Source organism: Aedes aegypti, chromosome 2 (genome assembly GCF_002204515.2).
Source record: "Aedes aegypti strain LVP_AGWG chromosome 2, AaegL5.0 Primary Assembly, whole genome shotgun sequence".
Classification (NCBI taxonomy): domain Eukaryota; kingdom Metazoa; phylum Arthropoda; class Insecta; order Diptera; family Culicidae; genus Aedes; species Aedes aegypti.
Genome location: NC_035108.1, coordinates 274,061,835 through 274,081,349, shown reverse-complemented (window position 1 = coordinate 274,081,349; position 19,515 = coordinate 274,061,835). Strand labels below are relative to the sequence as shown.

Below are 19,515 nucleotides of genomic sequence, written 5' to 3'. Positions count from 1 at the left end.
TTAATGTTGTATGAATGAATAAAGAGGATTTTATTCATTCCTGTAACTAAGAGTAATTTTTGCAATCCATGAAGTATAAGATTAATGTTTCGCAAGATCATAAACAATTAAAATTTTGCTAATGCGGAAAGTATTTTGGTTCTAAATAGTTTTGAAATGGCGTAAGAGTAGTTCATTTCTAGCAGATGAAGGATGCCATTTACTTTATAACCGAAAAATAAATTTTTAAAGATTATGTTGTGAGTTTACTGTTTATGTATTGAAATAGATATTTGTTTTATAGTTTTCACTTTTCTGAATCCTTTGTTTATTTTTTTGTGTTGTAAAATTTACAGACCACATTAAAATAAAATAAAAGCCGTAAAATTAGGAACTTTGAACTATTATTTTTATAAAACAACAATTTTCACCACAACATTTTTCAAAATTTTCTATGAGACATGACGTTTTGATAGTTTTGAGATGCTCCCAACAACTTCGCACGTTATGTGAAACATTTAAACAATGTTTACATAACAAATGTTTTCTACGTTGCGAATATTTGTTCGAACTTTTTTGATTTATTTTCTTGTTTATCCTGTTATCAAAAAAATATTAACGCCTGGTTGTAGAGCATATATTGGTTGATAAATGTGCTGAAGACACAAAATTGCTCAGATTAATATATATGCTGCAAATAAATCCAAAAATTGAATGCATATTCAAGAGGTGCCGTGTTATTTACGTGACCATGGCAACAAGTGAATTCGGTATGTATTTTCAAGCTTCAAGAAATAAATATATAAATAACAAATACAAATCCTGTGATATTTTTTGATCATGCCTATGGCTTCAATAAACGATATGCTGCGTCGAAAAAGGATTTATTGATTCTTGATTTTGATAGGGAAAGTGTACCAGTTATGGCCATAGTGGTTCCCTATTTGGCCATAAGTGAAATTTCGATAACTTTCACATTTTTAATCTTTTTGAATGTTTTAACATCAAGATATATCTTATATCTTACTGCTAAAACACACAAAACATTTCAAAATTTGGAGGCATTCAAGTTATCACGTATGGCGAAATAGGGAACCACTATGGCCATAACTGGTACACCTACCCTATATGAATTAAATTGCTTAGGTCCTTAGACCACGCTTACCCCGTCTTCCTCTACATTCCTAAATTGTTCAGTAGAAAATTATAGAGAATCGCTGGGGGAATTGTATAGGATGAAACATGAAGATTTTCTTTAAGGCTTTTCTGGAACAATGACTAGAACAATCATTATATGAATTAATTTTAAGTTTTGGTATGGTTATTTGACAAATCCATGAAGTAATCCCTACAGGGGATGGGCCTGATATAGTTACTATGTCAAAAGAACAGAAATATTTGTCAAGAGATTTCTCCAGAACATTTTTTGATACCAATACCATGAGCCTAATAAAAAAGATACAATGAATAGTCAACTTCTCCCAACTGATCAACTGTACCCTGAATTACGGTATCCCTGGAAAAATCCATAGAGAAGTTGTTATAGGAATTCTTGAACAAACTCTTGCAGGAAACCTTGAAGGTATTCACGAACGAATCACTGAAGCAGGTATTGAAGAAATCCCTAAAGAAATTCCAGGAGACTTTCTCTGTATATTGTTTGAAGAGTTTTAGATGGAATACGTAGTGAATTTCCAAATCCTGACGGTTTGCAGTAAGAATCCTTGCAGGAAATCCTGCAATACATAATGCCTAAATATTTCCTAGAGAATTTTTTGTACAATTTTTTTCAAATGATTTTTTTCCAAATATGAGCTCATAGTGGCTTAAAAAAACCTTTCGATGTGAACTAAAAAGGTGACAAATATAGAAAATGTCTGTATCAACTTATTAACAGAAAACCAAATTTCTGACTTAAAACAAGCTTTCGATATTCAAACAAGTTTTTAGGCCGTCTAGATGGTATGATGTACCAACGGGTGTACAATAAAAAATCGTTTTTTTTTTAAATCATATAACGCTCACCGGAGCCCTCGACGGCACTGACATCCATCTTCCGGATACAATTCCTGATCCTCGTGATCAATTGATTCGTATCCTTGGCCCGCCGAAAAAATCCTTAATGGGATGGCATTGGGGCAGGTTGCTCGGGTTCCTTTTTTTCTGTTTGGATTCGGTAAAACTGTGATACCGTAGGGTAATCAATATGATTTGGACCCCCACATATTTTGGACCCCCTGGGCCATGTTCCTGCAAATTTCCCAGTTTAAATCGAGAGACCAACTCAATTTGCATGCTACTCGGAAAGATAGGACTATTCCGCACTTGCATCAACCGTTTAAACAAAGAATATGTGTTTATTTTATCTTAAAACAATTTAGTTTAATTTGTGCATTCATGCAACCGTTACAACACGTTACACACAGAAATTGAAGCCGTCAGAAATTTTTCAAACGTAGGGTAACCAATATATTTTGGACCCCTATATATTTTGGACCCCCTGGGCCATTTTCCTGCAAATTTCCCAGTTTTAATCGAAAGACCAACTCAATACGCATGCCATTTGGAAAGATAGGATTATTCCGCACTTGCATCAACCGTTTATACATAGACTGAGTGTTTATTTCATCTGAAATTAATTTAATTTAATCGGTTCATCCATGCAAGCGTTACAACACGTTACACACAGAAATTGAAGCCGTCAGAAATTTTTCAAATGTAAACAAAAACTTTTTTCATATTTCTGAACTACAAGCGAAGAATTTCATCGGTTTTCCATTGTTAATCGATTGATTAGACTATGGGCAAGCATATTATACAACCAGTGTCGTGGACTTTGTCGCCAAACGATAAAAAATGCCGGTGGTCCAAAATATATACTTTGAGGGTCCAAAATGTATTGGTGTGTCCAAAATAATGAAAAACAGTGTTTTCTGGATCCTACATGACTGTATGTGCATTTTTATCTCGTAGAGGAAGTTTTTCTCTACATTTTGGCATATTCTTTGACTTGGTTACGCTGTGCAATTAATTAATTGGAACAAAAAACTAAAATCACTTCCTTAAGGGGTCCAAAATACGACCGTTACCCTAAACAAAAACTTTTTTTCAAATTTCTGAACTAAAAGCGTAGAATTTCTTCGGTTTTCTATTGTCAATCCAGTGATTAGACTATGGGCAAGCATATTATACAACCAGTATCGTGGACTTTGTTGCCAAATGATCAAAAATGCCGACGGTCCAAAATATATACTTTGAGGGTCCAAAATATATTGGTGTGTCCAAAATGATAAAAAACAGTGCTTCACAATTTGATTATTTTCGACGTTTTTTTAATCCAACAAGACCGTATGGGCATTTTTATCTCGTAGAGGAAGTTTTTCTCTAAATTTTGACATGTTCTTTGACTTGGTTACGCTGTGCAATTAATTGATTGGAGCAAACAACTATAATCACTTCCCTAGGGGGTCCAAAATACGACCGTTACCCTACAACACGCTCGCGAAGTGCTTGCTGTTTCGACGCCATCTTCGATTGAACTGGCAGCACCCGTGCGAAAAGAAACATGCCACCCATTTTTAGGGAGTGCAGAGAGCAATTCTCTTGGGGAGAAAAACAAATTACTTGGCTCGGAAACAGGAAGAAGGCTCTAAAGAGGATTCAACATACAATCCCATCTAAATTACAAAAAATCCAATGTTGAAACATTTGCGCAAATGCCGAGTAAAATTATAAATAATTCTATACAAAAATCTAATGCATGTCAATGTATTGCTTCGATATGTTATATGCGTTATATATTTAGGATAAGTTTTTTTGGAAGGTGTTCTTTTTATCTTATGCACAAGTGAATTCAATTCACCAGTAAAATTTTGAACTGTTACGGCATAATAAGGTACTACGCGTAAGCTGGGATCTAAGAAATGGATGTTAAGACTAATTATTCAACATAATATCAATACACATATTTTTCAAATCTAATTCTATGACGGGGCTCGTACTGTGTACAATAAACGTGAATAATTCGACAAACAAGGGACTTGAGCAATTGCGTGCACATCTTCTAAGGTTTTTTTCATATAAACAATTTGGATCAATAAAACTAATTCATATATTTGATACTTTTAATTATTTACAATCATATCATATTCAGTTAATCTTAATGAGCGGCCATGACCAATGAATCGAATTCGGCATATTGAGCACTTTGTTTGATAATTTCAGAATTGAGCGTATGTTCCATGACACCAATCTTCACATCCATATCAGAGATTTCCTCTTTGATTCTGAATATTGCCTTTTTGATGTTTATCAATGGACCTGGAAGAAAATTTCGTTATTGCGTACATTGTATATTTAACCAATTACAACTGCTCATCTTACTTCCATCCGTCATCGAATTCCCACGCTGTTCCATTTGAATCTTTATGTTCTCCAACTCAATCGTTATCTTTGAAAGCTCGTGTTCCTTCCCCATTTTTTCGCTATCGATTCCTTTGATTTGATTGTTCACGTGATTGTATTCAACCAGAATCTGTTTGTACTGCTGAATCAGTTCCTTGAGATCGTTGTTCAAGTGCTTTTCACGACTTTCAATTTTCTCCATGACGTAGCTGATATCCGTTTGTAGCTTCTTCAACTGATTATCCGTTTCAGCGGTTGCATTTTCGATATTCGACCGAAGGCTTCTCATTTGCTCCAGGTGTGCCCTCCAATCGCGGGGATCCGTTTTGACAACGACTTTCAACTGGGGTAAAACTCGCTCGAGTTCCAACCGCCAATTTTCACTATCGGTCAACGAGTCAACCTTGTATTCTTTGGTAGTAATTTTCTTGTTCTTCTGGTCGGCGAAATTCAAATCGAATAACCCGTTGCCTTCGTCGTCACTTCCTTCGCTGCCCTCCGCCATTTGTTCTTCTTCCACTTTTTCCAGGATAATCTCCGAATCATTTTCGATCAAATCTACCATTGGATCATCCTCTTTCCGGCATTCTGGTCGTTTGATTTGAAATTTTGTAAGTTTTAGGGCCTGCGTCGCTAGGCAGTCCATTATGTAAATACAAATCGGTCCTGCTCCTTGGATAAGTTTGTTCGTTTGAAAATCCGTGGGGACATCCTGTGAAACAGAATATTCTGTATTCAATGCTTCCAAAATTACTTAACAACTCACCATTTCCTGCAGGACTCGAATGATCCTCGATATTACCATGTTGGGGTCATCGAACTCTTGAGGCTGATCAAAAGTTTTGCCAATTTTTCGAATCAACCAAGCGCAAATGGATGTGAACATGAAGAATTGTTCACCGGGGTTGAATGATTTGAGAAAATAGTAGCGATTGATTTGTTTCATTTTCATCTCCTTGAGCAGGAGTCGTTCGTAGTTTAGGAGTTTCAGTTTTTCCATCAGATCGTCTGCTTGGAACGAAGACACATATGAGGCACTATTCTGGTCTCGGTCCATAGCGAGCCCATACTCGTGTCGGAACATTTTAGGTTCCCTAATCTACGTAACTTGTTCCTAAAACTGGAATATTTATCAAAACTACTGAAAACAATCTCATTACATTGTACACCTTAATTAAAAATGGCCACAACAAACGGTACGTTTTCGTTGCTAAGGATATACGGCGTACGATTGAGAGGCGCATGGGGCGCATGAACATTCAAGCACGTGTTTCAGTTGTATACAAGATGCAGGAATGGTACAGAGAGGTACAGAGTATGGACACAGACAAATGGACGTAACACTTAAAACAAATTATTTTAAAATCTATCCTTCACTTTACACCATCAGCATCTGGTGAACATGTTGCACAAAAGTAGGTATGTAACGAAAGCAATTTGAAATTACCGTTCAAAGTGTGTTCGATGGAAATTTCGTCAGTGTTACGTCTGGAAAGGGAAGGAAAGAAAAGGAAAGGAAAGGAAAGGAAGGAAAATAAAGGAAAGGAAAGGAAGGGAAAGGATAGAAACTATTACCAATCAAAAATAGCTAATTTTGAAGAAGATAATTTAAAATTCAAACGTAAACAAACGTCACACTGTTTTCTGGAATGTAATTTTAGTTTTTAATAAACTTATTCTAATAAAAACTTCAAATTGGAACAAAAAGACTGTTTTTTATTTTTGATAATTGAATTGTGATTGGATTTTTCAGCTTTAAATAAATGCAACAGTACTTCCCTCGATATTAACTTATACAAGTCACTAAATATCTTCAGCCACTTGGACCGCGCAGAAGTGGTGTTTGTGCCAGCTCAAAATTGTCAGCCATCATAAAGCTGGCTGAGCATCTTGCACGCTATGCACGAACACATGACCAGGCCGCCAGCAGTTTTATGGCGCGCTCCATTCCGACACAGAGGAAGCAAAAGGTACCCTACAGTGCCTGCCAATGTTTCTCCAGTAATGCCCCTTGTTATCCATCCGTCCAGGATGGAATGGAAGAGCGAAGAAACCTGCAAGAGAGTACCAAAACAACTCGTTAGCAAATCCTCTGAGGCACGCTGAACCAATGGCGTAACCAGAGTTTTCGGGCCCGTTGTGGAGTCAAACTTAATTATCAGGATTAGTAAATTTAAAATTCGTAAGGAGAATTCCTGAATAAGTAGAAACGTTCTACACTAGATAACAATAATTCGCAAAAGAATTCAATTGGGCATTTGAGAAGAAATTGGGTATTTCACAAATATTGTGATAATTTCTCTATTTTTGGTATAATTAGTCTGCACGAAACTTTGAATTTTTTCCACCTGTTAACAAAGTTTTATTACAGATGATGATGAAAAAAAAATTCAAAGATATTCATGAGAATTCAAACTTCTAAACTAACTTAGACGTCTCTCTAACGGATTGGTGGGTACAATTCAGGGCCGGATTTACAAATGTGGGGGCCCGGGGCCATAACCTTGTGGGGGCCTTTTCCCCAGTAAACTTTTTTGGAATAGACTACGGGATAATTTCATTAAGAAATTTTATTTTTTAATGCTATGAAAGGTTCTAACTACCAAACGTCAGTTTTAAACTACCTTGAAATCCTCATAAATGTACCACAAAATAATTTCAAGTATGGGTTACCGTCTACTGGGATTAGAATTCTAGGATTGTAGATTATAGGTTATATTCCTGTAGTATTCGTTCGATTATGGAAATACGTTCATAGGTGAAGTCTATGTAAAGGTTATTTTTGTTCGATAATTTTCACTAATTTATAAATGTATGAAAATTGACTGATTCTCATCGAGGGGATGACATTGAATCAAAGAAATTGGATTGGGTTGTATTAGGAACAAAGCAGACAAATTGTCCAATAACAATGATTATCATTAAATTTTCAAATAGTGTTCATTCTAATAAAAGTTCAATATTCTATGACACCCTAAATTTAAAAAAAATATCTGTAAGATTTTCTAAATGATATATCTTTGATTTACTACTTGTCTCAGAAATATACTTTTTTATTGGAAGCTTTCGACCTCTACAAAGAGTGTTCCAATGAAATTCTACATCAATATTTCAAATCTCTCAACGCCCCACTCACGAATCATTCAAAAGAGTCAATGACAAAATATGAGTGAACGAATCCCGATTCTTTTCAAACGAGTCATGATTCACTAGCACTTATGGAAGGTCAGCTCAAAAATACCATGGAAAGTTTTTATTTTAATTACACTTAACATAGTCGAGTACACCAGACTTGTGTAAGTAATTGAAGTATTTCGTTATATGAAATGTGTTCTCATTTGAAAATTGTCATATTCTAGGTTCAAGAACCGGAATGCATGATTTTTTTTTCAATGAATCGATCAAAAAATTCGATTTACTTTTGTGAGTGACTCACCTACGATTCGCTCCCAAATTTCGACCATTTTACCCATCTCTATTTCAAATATTTACTTAGATATCTAAAAATATGTTACCCCATTATCAACCCTTTGACCATCCATCGTCCCGAACATACTTTTGTAGATTTGCTATGTCTTATACATTCAACTTTTTTAGCCTTTTCATCACCGGTAACATTGATTCCATATTTTTGTCTGCTGTTCTTTCTATTTGTTTGAATTAAAAAATACGAATGGTTTGCTTATGACCGCTTAAGCGATATTCAAATAAATTAAATAACTTCTGTCCTAAAGTATTCAATCCTCTTAAGCATACTTAAGTAAATCTTCGTTACACTTCGAAAAGATTACATAACTATTGCCTATTCGGTTATTTTTTTTCAATTCAAGTATGGTAGAGATTCAATAAATATGCTTAATTTTTTTTTCGATTTCAAACAATTTGAGTCTTTCTAAATCTTAAATAATCTTGTAAAGGTAGCTCAAGCTCATCCATGAACATTTAAGTATTTAGCTTTAGTATTTTGATTTGAAACTAGCTCACCTAGTAACTTCTTTCAAATCGTTCGATGTGATTCAAAAAAGTTTCATTATTCATTTCATCGGCTTCTAATTATGGTTTGTGGGGGCCCCTAAAATGTGGGGGCCCGGGGGCCATGGCCAGCTTGGACCCCCCGTAAATGCGGCCCTGGTACAATTAATGATTTGACTTTTCCAAACATGCTTTCCGGAACCAAAGTGTCCGGGATATGAAGTAAAAGTGGCCTAACGTCCGGAATAAAATCATGCAAATAGCGCTTATTTCTATTTTTTAAATTTGGGAATCAAACTCTTTCTCTACTAATCGAAAATTAAATGTTCCCAACTCTTAGGTATCATATTGAAAGGTCTCATATTAAAACATAATAATCCAGCGTATAGGAGCAAATTTAAAAAACCAAAATAGCGGATTTTTTTGAGACCTCTTTTTTGATGTTCGTATTTTTCACGCTAATGAGCTCACGACAATATCGACCGATTGAAACGAAACAGAATTTGGAAATGCAATAGTGTCTGTATATAATTGTTAAGTAGCGTAAGCAGAAAATGAAAAACAAGAGAAAATGTGCAAGATTTTGTTTCTAAATCAAACATTTCTCAATACAGGCGTAACTGTGAAAATTGTTTGTATCGTTTTCTGCTCATCATCTTAATTTACTTACTACTCACCATCATAATTTAATTTTCAGGAGTTACACCACGTAAAAACGCGGCTCATCGAAATAGAAAACCACAGACGCTGCAGTATTGATCGGCTATGGCATTGTTCATGTCGTGAAAAACAGTATAGTATAGAAATAGTAATTAAAAAAATTGAAACTGGTAGAAAAACGAAAACTGGAGCAATAATTAAATCAGCTTCTCAAAAACGTCTCTATCAATACTTCAGCCAATCAGTAGATTGCCGCAATAACTTTGTCCTTATGATTTGAAACGCGTGTACGTGTGCAAAGAATAGTGCTTAGTTTCAAACCAGACTAGGATTTCAATAAAAAATAGGCTCGTATACTTGAACTTGGTCTGGCTTTATTTAACTGACATTTATCAACCATTAATTATGGTCCAGAAAGCAGATTTACGCAGAAAAATGCAATAACTGCTTGAGTGAAAACTTTCGTCTACAAAGTTGGTTGTATTAGTGAAGTGCTTTGTTTAGTGTTATTTAAAGTTTGAGTGGCCCACATTTTTTTTTAGAAATAGTATAACTAATTTTCTTATTTGTTAAAACCATGGTAAATCGTTTTGTCTAAATTCTGACATGACTCATATCCCAAACACTCGAATTTTTCTAGCGATTTTCATTTCATTCATCATTTTTTCTACAATTCAATTTTTCTACAATAAAAATAGCAATTCACAACTTTGAAATCGTCTCTGTACGACTTTGAGTCATGTTAGGAATTGGAGACAAAGCGATATACCTTTGGCAACTTTCCAAAAAAAAAGCTTTTTTTGTAGCTCTCAAATTAACTGATTCAGAGCTTTCTCCTATTTTCACATAAGGTCCAAAAAAAAACTGGTTTCAAGGCTCCAGCGATTTTAATTTCAATATCTCATCAAAGTAGTTTATGAACCTTTTAGAGCTTTGAAAAATGCGTAATTTGATTAGTACCTAAAGAATTATCTTTGTTTTTCTTGCTTAGTAGTAGTCTTATTCTTCTTGGCATTAACGTCCCCATTGGGATAGAGCCTGCTTCTCAGCTTAGTGTTCTTATAAGCACTTCCACAGCTATTAACTGAAAGCTTTCTTTGCCAAAGTTGCCATTTTCGTATTCGTATATCATGTGGCAGGTACAATTATACCTATGCCCAGGGAAGTCAAGAAATTTCCATTACGAAAAGATCCTGGACCGACCGGGAATCGAACCCAGACACCTTCAGCATGGCTTTGCTTCGTAGCCGCGGAATCTAACCACTCGGCTAAGGGAGGCCCCTTAATAGTAGTCATCTCATGCAAATGAATTGTTAATATATATTTTAGTTCAAACATTTTTGAAGTCATCTTTAATAAAAACTCAATAATAGGTCCCAAACGGAAAGAGATAGCGAGTTCTTTCACTCACCAAATTACGCATTTTTCAAAACTACATTGATAAGATATCAGAATTGAGAACTCTGGAACCAGAAAACCAATATTCTCTGCCTATATTTCCATAGTCGGCGCAAGCGCCAATATGACCAAATTGATTTTTTTCATTGATATGCATTCTTTACCTAATAATACACTGTTCGCATGTCTAACAGCGCTTATTTATTTAGAAAAATTTGATCTACAATAGGAAAACGGATTGACATGAGCAAATACACCAACTTATCCGAAGAAGTGTAGAGTGTTTATTCTGATAGTTTATCGTATAAACCAGGTTGCTATGACAGTGGCCTAGTGTTTACGTCAATTTATTCATATAATCGTTCATCAAATTCACTGATAAAACTGGATAAAACGACATATGCGGTTGCAGACGACAAAAGTGAGAATAGAAATAGAATCTATGGACCACCCTATTCCAACATAGGAAAAATCTAAATCGGTAAAATTAAGAGCCACGAAAAAACTGTTTCCGTTAAAATTGTTTTAAATTGAAGTGGTCCAAACTTTTTTAAAGCATGTAAATCATAATTTTCACAAATGAGAAAGTCTGTACAGCGGGAGTTCGTTGGTTGGACTATGACTTCCACAGCTATTAACTGAAAGCTTTCTTGGCCAAAGTTGGGATGACTGACAGCTATTCGAAGTGCTTCAGACTCACGCATCTGGTGAGCAAATCGTCACATATACACTCCCGTGCAAAAGTTTGGGTTCACCCCCTCAAAAACATACAAAAGTGTTCTGTCCACATCTCTGTGATACTCGTCCAATTGAAACTCTCTAAGCCGCATTCGAAAGGCAAAGAGTTATTCTTACTTCGTATGCATTTTTTTCCAAAAACATTTTTTGAATTTTGTTTACTAAATTTTGACTTAAAGTTGTGATATTTTTCAAAAAAACACACTGAAAAAACATAGCTAATATCCTCAGCATTGGATCGGCCAAAATTTTAAAACAAGATGTCGTAATCTTATATTCTTTGAAGAGCACTCACGCAATTTTTGCGGAAAAATTTGAAAACTACTCAAAATCAATGAAACATTCCTTCAAGTCATCGTGCAAAAGTTTGGGTTCACCTCTCAGTATGGTGTATCTTGCAAAAGTTTGGCAACTATGAATTGCTGTTGTACGCATAATTGTCCCATGTTACTTTTAGTGCATTTCGACTTTTTGTCATCAAACAGTTTATTTTTACGTATAGTTTTAGAAAACACTTTACTTTAAAATTTTACTCTGTTTGAAAACTCAATAAAAAGCAAATCAAGTCAATTTGTCCTTTTATTGAATAACTGTCTCGCTGTTGTATTTCTACGCATAACCGTTACACTATAAAAACATACTATTCGTAGCGCTAATCTCCAACAAAATATTCAGTACGCAGTTTTTAACCAGCCGTGGTGTTGAGATATCATTTTGAGTTCTTCTTACGTTGGCTTTACATCACATGTGGAACACAACCTGTCCTATGTCTGTATAATCGGAGTGCATTCATATTAAAACTTGCGTGCCAAACATAGAATTTGATTAAAGTTTTCAACTTCATAATATTATTTCTCATCCATTTTTCAACGAATTTCTGTCGAATTTTCTGGATCTATTTCAAAATTCCTCTAATATTTGGAACCGCGGTCATCGATTCGATAATGACGGTAATTCCGGATTTATCACGTGGAGTACTGAAGTAACCCCACTTAAAGAATCAGTAACCACTTTAATTTCGAATCCATAGCTTGCGGCACTTCAAACTTTATCATTTAGCAAACCAAGTGCACGTCAAACTTTATCATTTAGCAAACCAAGTCTAAAAAAAAAGTTCAAGCGTTTATGGATACCCGGTTCTCTGTAGGAAGTGGCAATAACATTGACGATTCTGAAACCTAGGAGGCGAAATACTAGACTTCATACATTCCCAAATCAAACCTAAAGAAGGATAATTCAAACAGTTTTGAATGACTCATGAGATACAGGCCAGCTTGTATTGGATACCCAGTTTGTTCCCCAGGGAAGGTGACCATTATATTGGCGGTTTTGAAACCTATGTTGCGACATATCAAGCTTCATAAATTTGCAAATCAAGTCTAAAGAAGAACAATTCAAAAAGTCCGGATAACTCGTTCGCAGGAGTAAGTGGCCAGTGAATTGACGGTTCTAAAATTTAGTTTGCGACATATCAAACATATTAGTTTTGCAAAGTTCAAGGAAAGAACAAATCGTGTGAAAATTTGTGTCGTGAATTCTGTGTTAAATATTTACTCAGCACCTCGTGGTGAGAGTTTCTGTCAATTCTGTTGCTGGAAGAGTCGATATACTAATTGATCACCTTAATGAAATCTTATAAAATCTTTGACTTACTCATCTACTATTTTATTTAGCTAACTCATACATTTTCTCGTTATATCACATACAGAAAACTTTACTTTCCATCCAAAACAATAAAATCGTATTTCTTCACTTCCCCATGTAGTTTTGAGGATATACATCCCCTACATTCAGTACAATCTATACGTAAGAACGGTCATCCACAGCAGTATGCTCAGCATATAATTGGTCACTACTATCAGAAACGAAACAAAAAAAAACTCCTTAAAACAAGGTGAAATACTGGTAATTAGCGACTCTTCTGAAAATTATAGTTTTATCATACAAAACGCTGCTCAAGGATATCACTGGAATAATTCCCAAGCAACGATACACCCATTCGAGATTTACCATAAAAAAGATAATAAATTGGAAAACGTTAGTTTTATTATAATATCAGAAGTGTTGACCCATGATACAGTAGCAGTTCAGCTATTTATTTCAAAATTGATAAATTTTGTTAAACAAAAAATAAATTTCTCAAAAGTTATTTTTATGTCAGATGGAGCTGCAGCACATGGAGAGTTGACTGTATTCACAACTTTCTCAAATCTCAATCGATTTTCATAATATTTTGAGTGAAAGTCTCTTACTTGAATAACATTCGAATCATCATGTCATTTGATAGTTTTGTTTTGAATTGAGCTAGAAACTCTTGCTCCACTCGAACTTTTGCTCCACTTGACTTACAGGATTCGTCTTGATGAATGAAACGCCTATTTGCCAGGGTCCTAGAGGTGATCCAGATATGACGTATAATTTTCACTGGTTGCACGCCCCCACCCCCCACATAATATAGTCAATAACGAAGCTACGCTACTGCCCTAAGCTCGGGACATGCTCGAGAGAACGCTGCTGCCGTGAGAGGGCGGAATATCTCAAGCGCGCGTGCGGTTGCTTCGTTGGATATCTCCCGTTGTTGGCGAGGCGCAGACTTGTGCCAGTTCCTCGTGAGAGTTGATCGTCGTCGCAGGTAGACGTAGTTTTAACGCGAGTCGGAACGGTCACGCGGCTGGGTTTTATCAGTGAAGTGAATATAGGTATCCGCCTTGCACGCGTTCGCTGCTGCGAAGCAAAAACACAAACAGAACTCCGGATTTTCGTGTACGACGCGCGATCCAAACATTCGGATTTTGGCGAGTTTTATCTAAATTATGATAATTTCTACGCGGTTGCGTCGTTTTCTCCTGTGTTCGCTCGGTGGGCAAGGAATTGTGTAGTTTTAATTAATTTATTCTCTAGAAGGTAAAGTGCTGCCGTTCGGTGGTTGGAAGAAGTGTTTTTTTTATCAGTAAAGTGACTTCGAGAGGGTAGGGCTCCTCGTTGACGACGATGTGTCGCATGAAGGCAATTACGACGATAGCGAGGTGACAATTATCGCGTGAACAGCTGGTTTCACGGGATGGTACCTGTGGGGAAGTGAATGGAAATGTTTACATTTTGGTCGGGAGCTTAGTTGAAGCATTTTAATTAAACTTGGAGATTGGTGTCCGTTCTTTAAACTGTGTATTAGAATTTAAGGAGATAAATCGTTGGGACTGTTGGAAGTCCGGTTCTCCACATTTATGATCTTGATAATTTGAGATTTGGCTCCGATTAATAAAGGGCTAAATTTTGAGCATGAATTCAGACCTATTCTGATGGATCAGCGGAACAGAAGTCTCGCTAGTCAACAAAGTTTTCTACGTTTGATCACGTTCGTGAAAAGGTGTGCGATTAATAACGTATTCATGATGCATTCGAATCGTGAACATGTGTTTCAATCGGCAAGTCGGCCATAATTCGTTGTCATAAATCGCTAATTTGTATTCGCGTTAACTCGGCTTAGGAAGATACTGTGCATGACCGCGGTCAATGTGTGTGGTTTGCGGGGATAATAAATTATCATAACATTTCGACGGTTTCCTTAGAATTTTGGTAAATTCCGCGAATACAAAACGAAGCCATGCCGGTCTGTCAAGAAACAGAACAATTCGACGTCATTGTTAGAGTACTCATCTACTCCCATCGATGGCGAGTCGATTTCTAGTGCAAGCGCGCGCGTGATCGGTAATAACCGTACATATCGTTGTTTACTCATGGACCGAATTGGGTGAATGTTTGCCAGCTCCAAAATCCGGTGCAAAAGGAACGCGAAATTTACCGTGATTTATTTATAAAATTGAACCACCACGATGAAATGTTGCTATACTTGCGCGTGCCAGGAAAAATAAGCATTGATAGCTCGTAGTATAGCGTAGGGGGGTATCGCTCAACAGGTGGCTCCCGGCCCTAATGTAAACTCTTCGTTATGGGGATAGCCAGAGACTCGGGTACATTTTTTTGCGCGGTAATCGATGGGAACCAGAACAAGTGATTTCGGAATGAAAATCTGTCCGGGGCAGACGTCAAAAAATGTTGTTTTTCCAGCAAACTCGAATGGACCGCGAAGGTGAATTATAACAAATGATCGCATAACAAGAGCAGAATATCAACCCAAAAGAAACGAGAAGATTATTAAAGAAGAAAAAAAGGCTATATCGAAGTGTAGAGAAGAAAAGTTTCACGTCTGAGACGAGAGTGTGCACTGTTATAGCGTCTTGGTTTTATGAGATGAACGTTGCTGTGTTGTTCTCTCGTTCGCCGGAATCGTCATCATTGAGCTGGAGAAGACGAGAGACTCTTCCGTACCAACACGCGGTAGTGGAATGTGTTGTGTAGCTGTAGTGGCAGCGGTTTCCAGTGGATTTCTCTCAGCATATTGTTGTCTTCGGTGATACGTACACCGAAGGTGAAGACGATCGTGTGGGGAAGATCTACAAGAGGAGAGTGAAAACATTACGAGCATAATCCTAACTGTGACAGCCACTCGTTCCGAACAAACGAGTGTGAATATAAAAGCTTTTAAACAAGATTAAAATTCAATCGATTGGTGCGGTAATTGTTAAAGTACTCCAAACAGCTTTGATTGAGTGGATGGCGTAGATCCACTTGCAAGTTCAATAATCCTTCGGTTGGAAAGCGTTTCATGAACAATCGCAACATGGCAAAGGGAATTGCGTTGCTGATATTGTTGGCAGTTTTCAGTCCAGCACTGTCTGCGTCAGACTTTGCCACCCAACGTACATGTGAGCCTATAAGAATCGAACTATGCCGTGGAATAGGCTATAACGAGACATCCCTACCCAACTTGGTAGGACATGAACTGCAGACCGATGCAGACTTCACGCTACAGACCTTTTCCCCTCTGATCCAGTACGGCTGCAGTAAGCAACTGAAGTTTTTCCTGTGCGCTGCATATGTTCCGATGTGCACTCCAAAAGTCCCCATGCCTATAGGACCATGCCGAGGTTTGTGCCTTACCGTGAAAACCCTTTGTCATCCTATCCTGCAAGGATTTGGCTTCCCATGGCCTTCGGCACTGGACTGCAATCGCTTTCCAGAGGAGAACAACCATGAACACATGTGCATGCAAGGTCCCGGCGAACCAACAGATGGCGTTGTAATGATCTCTAAGAACGATCGCCCCACATGTCAAGGATTGATTAAGTCTCATCTGTACGTGCGGCTTAACCGATCGGGACGTTGCGCACCGCTTTGCGAAGCCGATATCATGTTCGAGCAAAACGAAAAGCACTTTGCGGAAGTATGGCTCACATCTTGGAGTGTGGCCGCTCTCTTTACGGCCATTATAGCGACCCTCTGTCTAATTCTATCGACTAAACGATGGGACAAGATTCTGATGCCGCTGGTCATCAGTCATTGCCTGGTCACGGTCGGCTGGGCAGTTCGCTGGCTGGCAGGACGCAATGCAACCGCTTGTGGCTACGACACACAACTTCCGGGCGTTTCGCTTCTGCTAACGGATGGCCTCATGACGGCGCCATGTGCGGCCACGTTCCTACTGCGCTACTACTTCGGCATGTCAGCAGCTGTTTGGTAAGTCGTAAAATTCAACCATTTCTCATTTATTACTTGTAGTAACGAACCTCAATATATCAACCGCCATAAATTTCTCCAACGAGCACGTTCGTTCTCATTGGGTTCGGTATTCCTCCGTTGCTCGCAGGGATGCTTAACTATTTTCGGAAACTTAAATGTTCCTCCGTACGGCCGATAATTAACTCTTTTTTAATCACAGTCCTCCATGTCGAGAGGATTTCGAACAACGTTGCATCTTTCCCGTCAAGTGGTACTGGCAGCTGAGATTGACGGAATGGAATCGACAAAATGCACATCGAGAAGATGTACCTACTTACGAATGCACTCTCTCGAGCACAGTCTACTGAACCGCGGCCGATGCTTTGGTGGCGAATTGCGCGAGGATCATTAACAGCGTGCTACTTTTATTGGAATCTCCTTTTGACGTGGTCCTCCAAGTGCTGTCATTCGCCTCCACCGTCATGCCATTTTCGCTTCGGTTGTTACATATGGCCATTAAAATCTGACGTGCGCATCAGCCGAATGTAATGAGCGGCGAAATCTGCAACCGATCTCGTTAATTTCGGGAAGTTTTTGAAATTCTCTAACTCGGCTGTGACGTAATGGATATGCATGCTGAACGAGACCGCACTATTGAGTGCTTTCTCGCGGTAATGTCAATTTGAGTGCATGCAGTTGCTAAATGGTGGAAAGTACCGCGCGGTCAAAATTAGGATCGAGCAGATTCCGGGCCATCATTTTGCGTGGATGGTTAAAGTGATATAGTTACGAGCATTAAAAAAACACTTTGTTACTGTATTGTTGTGTTTGATATTAGGTAGAGATGGTCGGGTTTCATGTTTTTCAAACCCGAACCCCCGACTTATTTTATTCCTTCAAACCCGGACCCGACCCGAACCCGAGACAAAAATTAAAAAGCAAACCCGGACCCGACCCGAACCCGAAAAAATTTCGCTGTTCGAACCCGAACCCGACGCGAAACCCGAAAATGTTTTCTAAGAAAAACCCGAATAGAACCCGAGTTCGAAAAGATGATAAATTCATCGTTTCTGATACATAGGGAAGCTTTCAGGTTGTTTCTTTGTGAACCATTCTCACCAAACCCGACCCAAACCCGACTAAACCCGACTTTTTTCAAGCCCGAACCCGACCCGTACCCGATATTTTTATAGCTTTCAAACCCGACCCGAACCCGACCCGAACCCGTCGGGTTAATGTTGCCACCCACTCGAGCCACCCGCTAAAGCACCCTCTCGAGTCACCCAACAAGGCGGAGCACAATGTTATGTGCGTCGGCCAAAAATGAATCATCATGCTTCATGTATACCTTCACCAACAAAATTATGTAGATAGTATTACTTGCACACGTTTCATATAAAGGTATTATTGTTGATATGAATTCATCAACAACTTCATAAAAACTCAAAATCACAATTTATTTCATTTGGTAGTGAAAACATGTTTTTTGACAAAAATTATAAGCATTTTTCACACCATGCGTGTGTTGTTTACTGTTTTTGGCAGTTTTCTCCTCTCTTCTCTCGCTTCTCACGGACGGAGAAAGTTGCCATCAGTATGCATTTGAATTCTACAGTCAATTGTACTGTATAATATCTAATATTCATTTTTGCTGTTAAATTACGTCGTACATTGCTTTTCTCACGCATAAAAATGTTTTGCAACACTTGTGACATTGTACACCTTTTGAGTATTATGAAATTGTAAAATACGTGGTTGTAGCTAGTGTATGAATATCCAAACAATTCTAATTGCAAATATAAAAACTGGCATCACTTCCAATCAGTGAGAGCGACGCATCCGAATCATAAACAATGTTGGCTCAGTGATTTCACGTTCCGATGTTGTTTTCGAGCACAAATTGATTAATATAAGTGATTTATTGCTCCCAGGAGCATCGTGCGTGAATAATCAAAGTGTTTCAAGTATCGCATTAGATTTTTGAATTGCTACGGTGAGTAGAAATACGATTATAAGTGAAGAACGGGCACCGAAAATCCAGCAAACAATATCTCGGTGCGTGAAGAAGAAGTGATTCGGAAGTGCGTGGTATTTTACAACACAAATCACAGCAATAACTACGTGTTTGCATTCAAAAACTGGTGATTTGTGAAAAACACATTATGGAATGCTTTCAGTTAAGAAACCACCGTTCTACAATAAGGTTAGTAACTTCAAATAATCATTTTTTGTGATCGCTCTCCAAAACACTGTGAGAAGCGTGGGAGCAGGGAACGGAAAGCGAAGTCGGAAGTAAGGTGCCATATTAGAGGCCATTTTGGTACTCATGGGGATATGTTCTTAAATTATCGTAGTTACTCGCGCGTAGATACAGAGGTCAAAAGTTTTCGCTCGTGTTTTTTTTCTGCAGATTTTGATAATTATTTTAGTGAATTTGGGCCGATTGTGATTTGGAGTTTTGCATTCCTAATAAGATTTACATCCGGGAAAAGAGTGATTTTAAAAAATTAAAATTAGCGAGTTCGGTTTTAACGTTGTCGGAGTGTGGATTTTTGTGTGTGGCTGCTCAGTCACGGATGGATAATTATTTTGGTTAGACCGTTACATGCTTTTATCTTAAATGTTTAATTACTATGAAGCAAATGTGCTTATTCTGCGTGGCGTGTGAGCTGAGACGAGTCGAGTGAGGTGACAATTGTCGACTCGCTCCCATTTGATTAACATTAGTCGTCTCACGTCACTTGAGGTGAGAGCGACTCGTCTCGACTCCCACGCCGCGCGGAATAAGTACAAAATTTGTATGAT

The 19,515-nt window shown here is 37.7% G+C and overlaps 2 protein-coding genes across 2 annotated transcripts in view; one reads left to right on the top strand and one right to left on the bottom strand.

Moving 5' to 3' along the window:
* Positions 1-4,072: 4,072 nt before the first annotated feature.
* LOC5570424 (intraflagellar transport protein 57 homolog) lies at positions 4,073-5,588 on the bottom strand. Its single transcript, XM_001659084.2, has 3 exons — positions 5,150-5,588; positions 4,363-5,095; positions 4,073-4,299 (listed from the first exon to the last, which is right to left on the bottom strand). Exons 1-3 carry the CDS (start codon positions 5,465-5,467, stop codon positions 4,139-4,141), a joined length of 1,212 nt encoding a protein of 403 aa, XP_001659134.1. The 5' UTR covers positions 5,468-5,588; the 3' UTR covers positions 4,073-4,138.
* An 8,014-nt stretch (positions 5,589-13,602) lies between these two features.
* Positions 13,603-19,515, top strand: part of LOC5570422 (frizzled-4) — a 151,834-nt gene continuing 145,921 nt past the window's right edge. Inside the window, exons 1-2 of the mRNA XM_001659083.3 lie at positions 13,603-14,055; positions 15,220-16,728. Of these exons, the coding sequence (XP_001659133.3) occupies positions 15,818-16,728 (911 nt within the window). The 5' untranslated portion in view covers positions 13,603-14,055; positions 15,220-15,817. The remainder of the gene's footprint in view (positions 14,056-15,219; positions 16,729-19,515) is intronic.

Excerpts from the sequence above, each read along its gene's own strand:
- LOC5570424 (XM_001659084.2), bottom strand. The coding sequence starts at position 5,467 with ATGTTCCGACACGAGTATGGGCTCGCTATGGACCGAGACCAGAATAGT. Across the intron at positions 5,096-5,149 it reads TTCGAGTCCTGCAGGAAATG|GATGTCCCCACGGATTTTCA; the intron begins GTGAGTTGTTAA and ends TCTGTTTCACAG. Across the intron at positions 4,300-4,362 it reads GAATTCGATGACGGATGGAA|GTCCATTGATAAACATCAAA; the intron begins GTAAGATGAGCA and ends ATTTTCTTCCAG.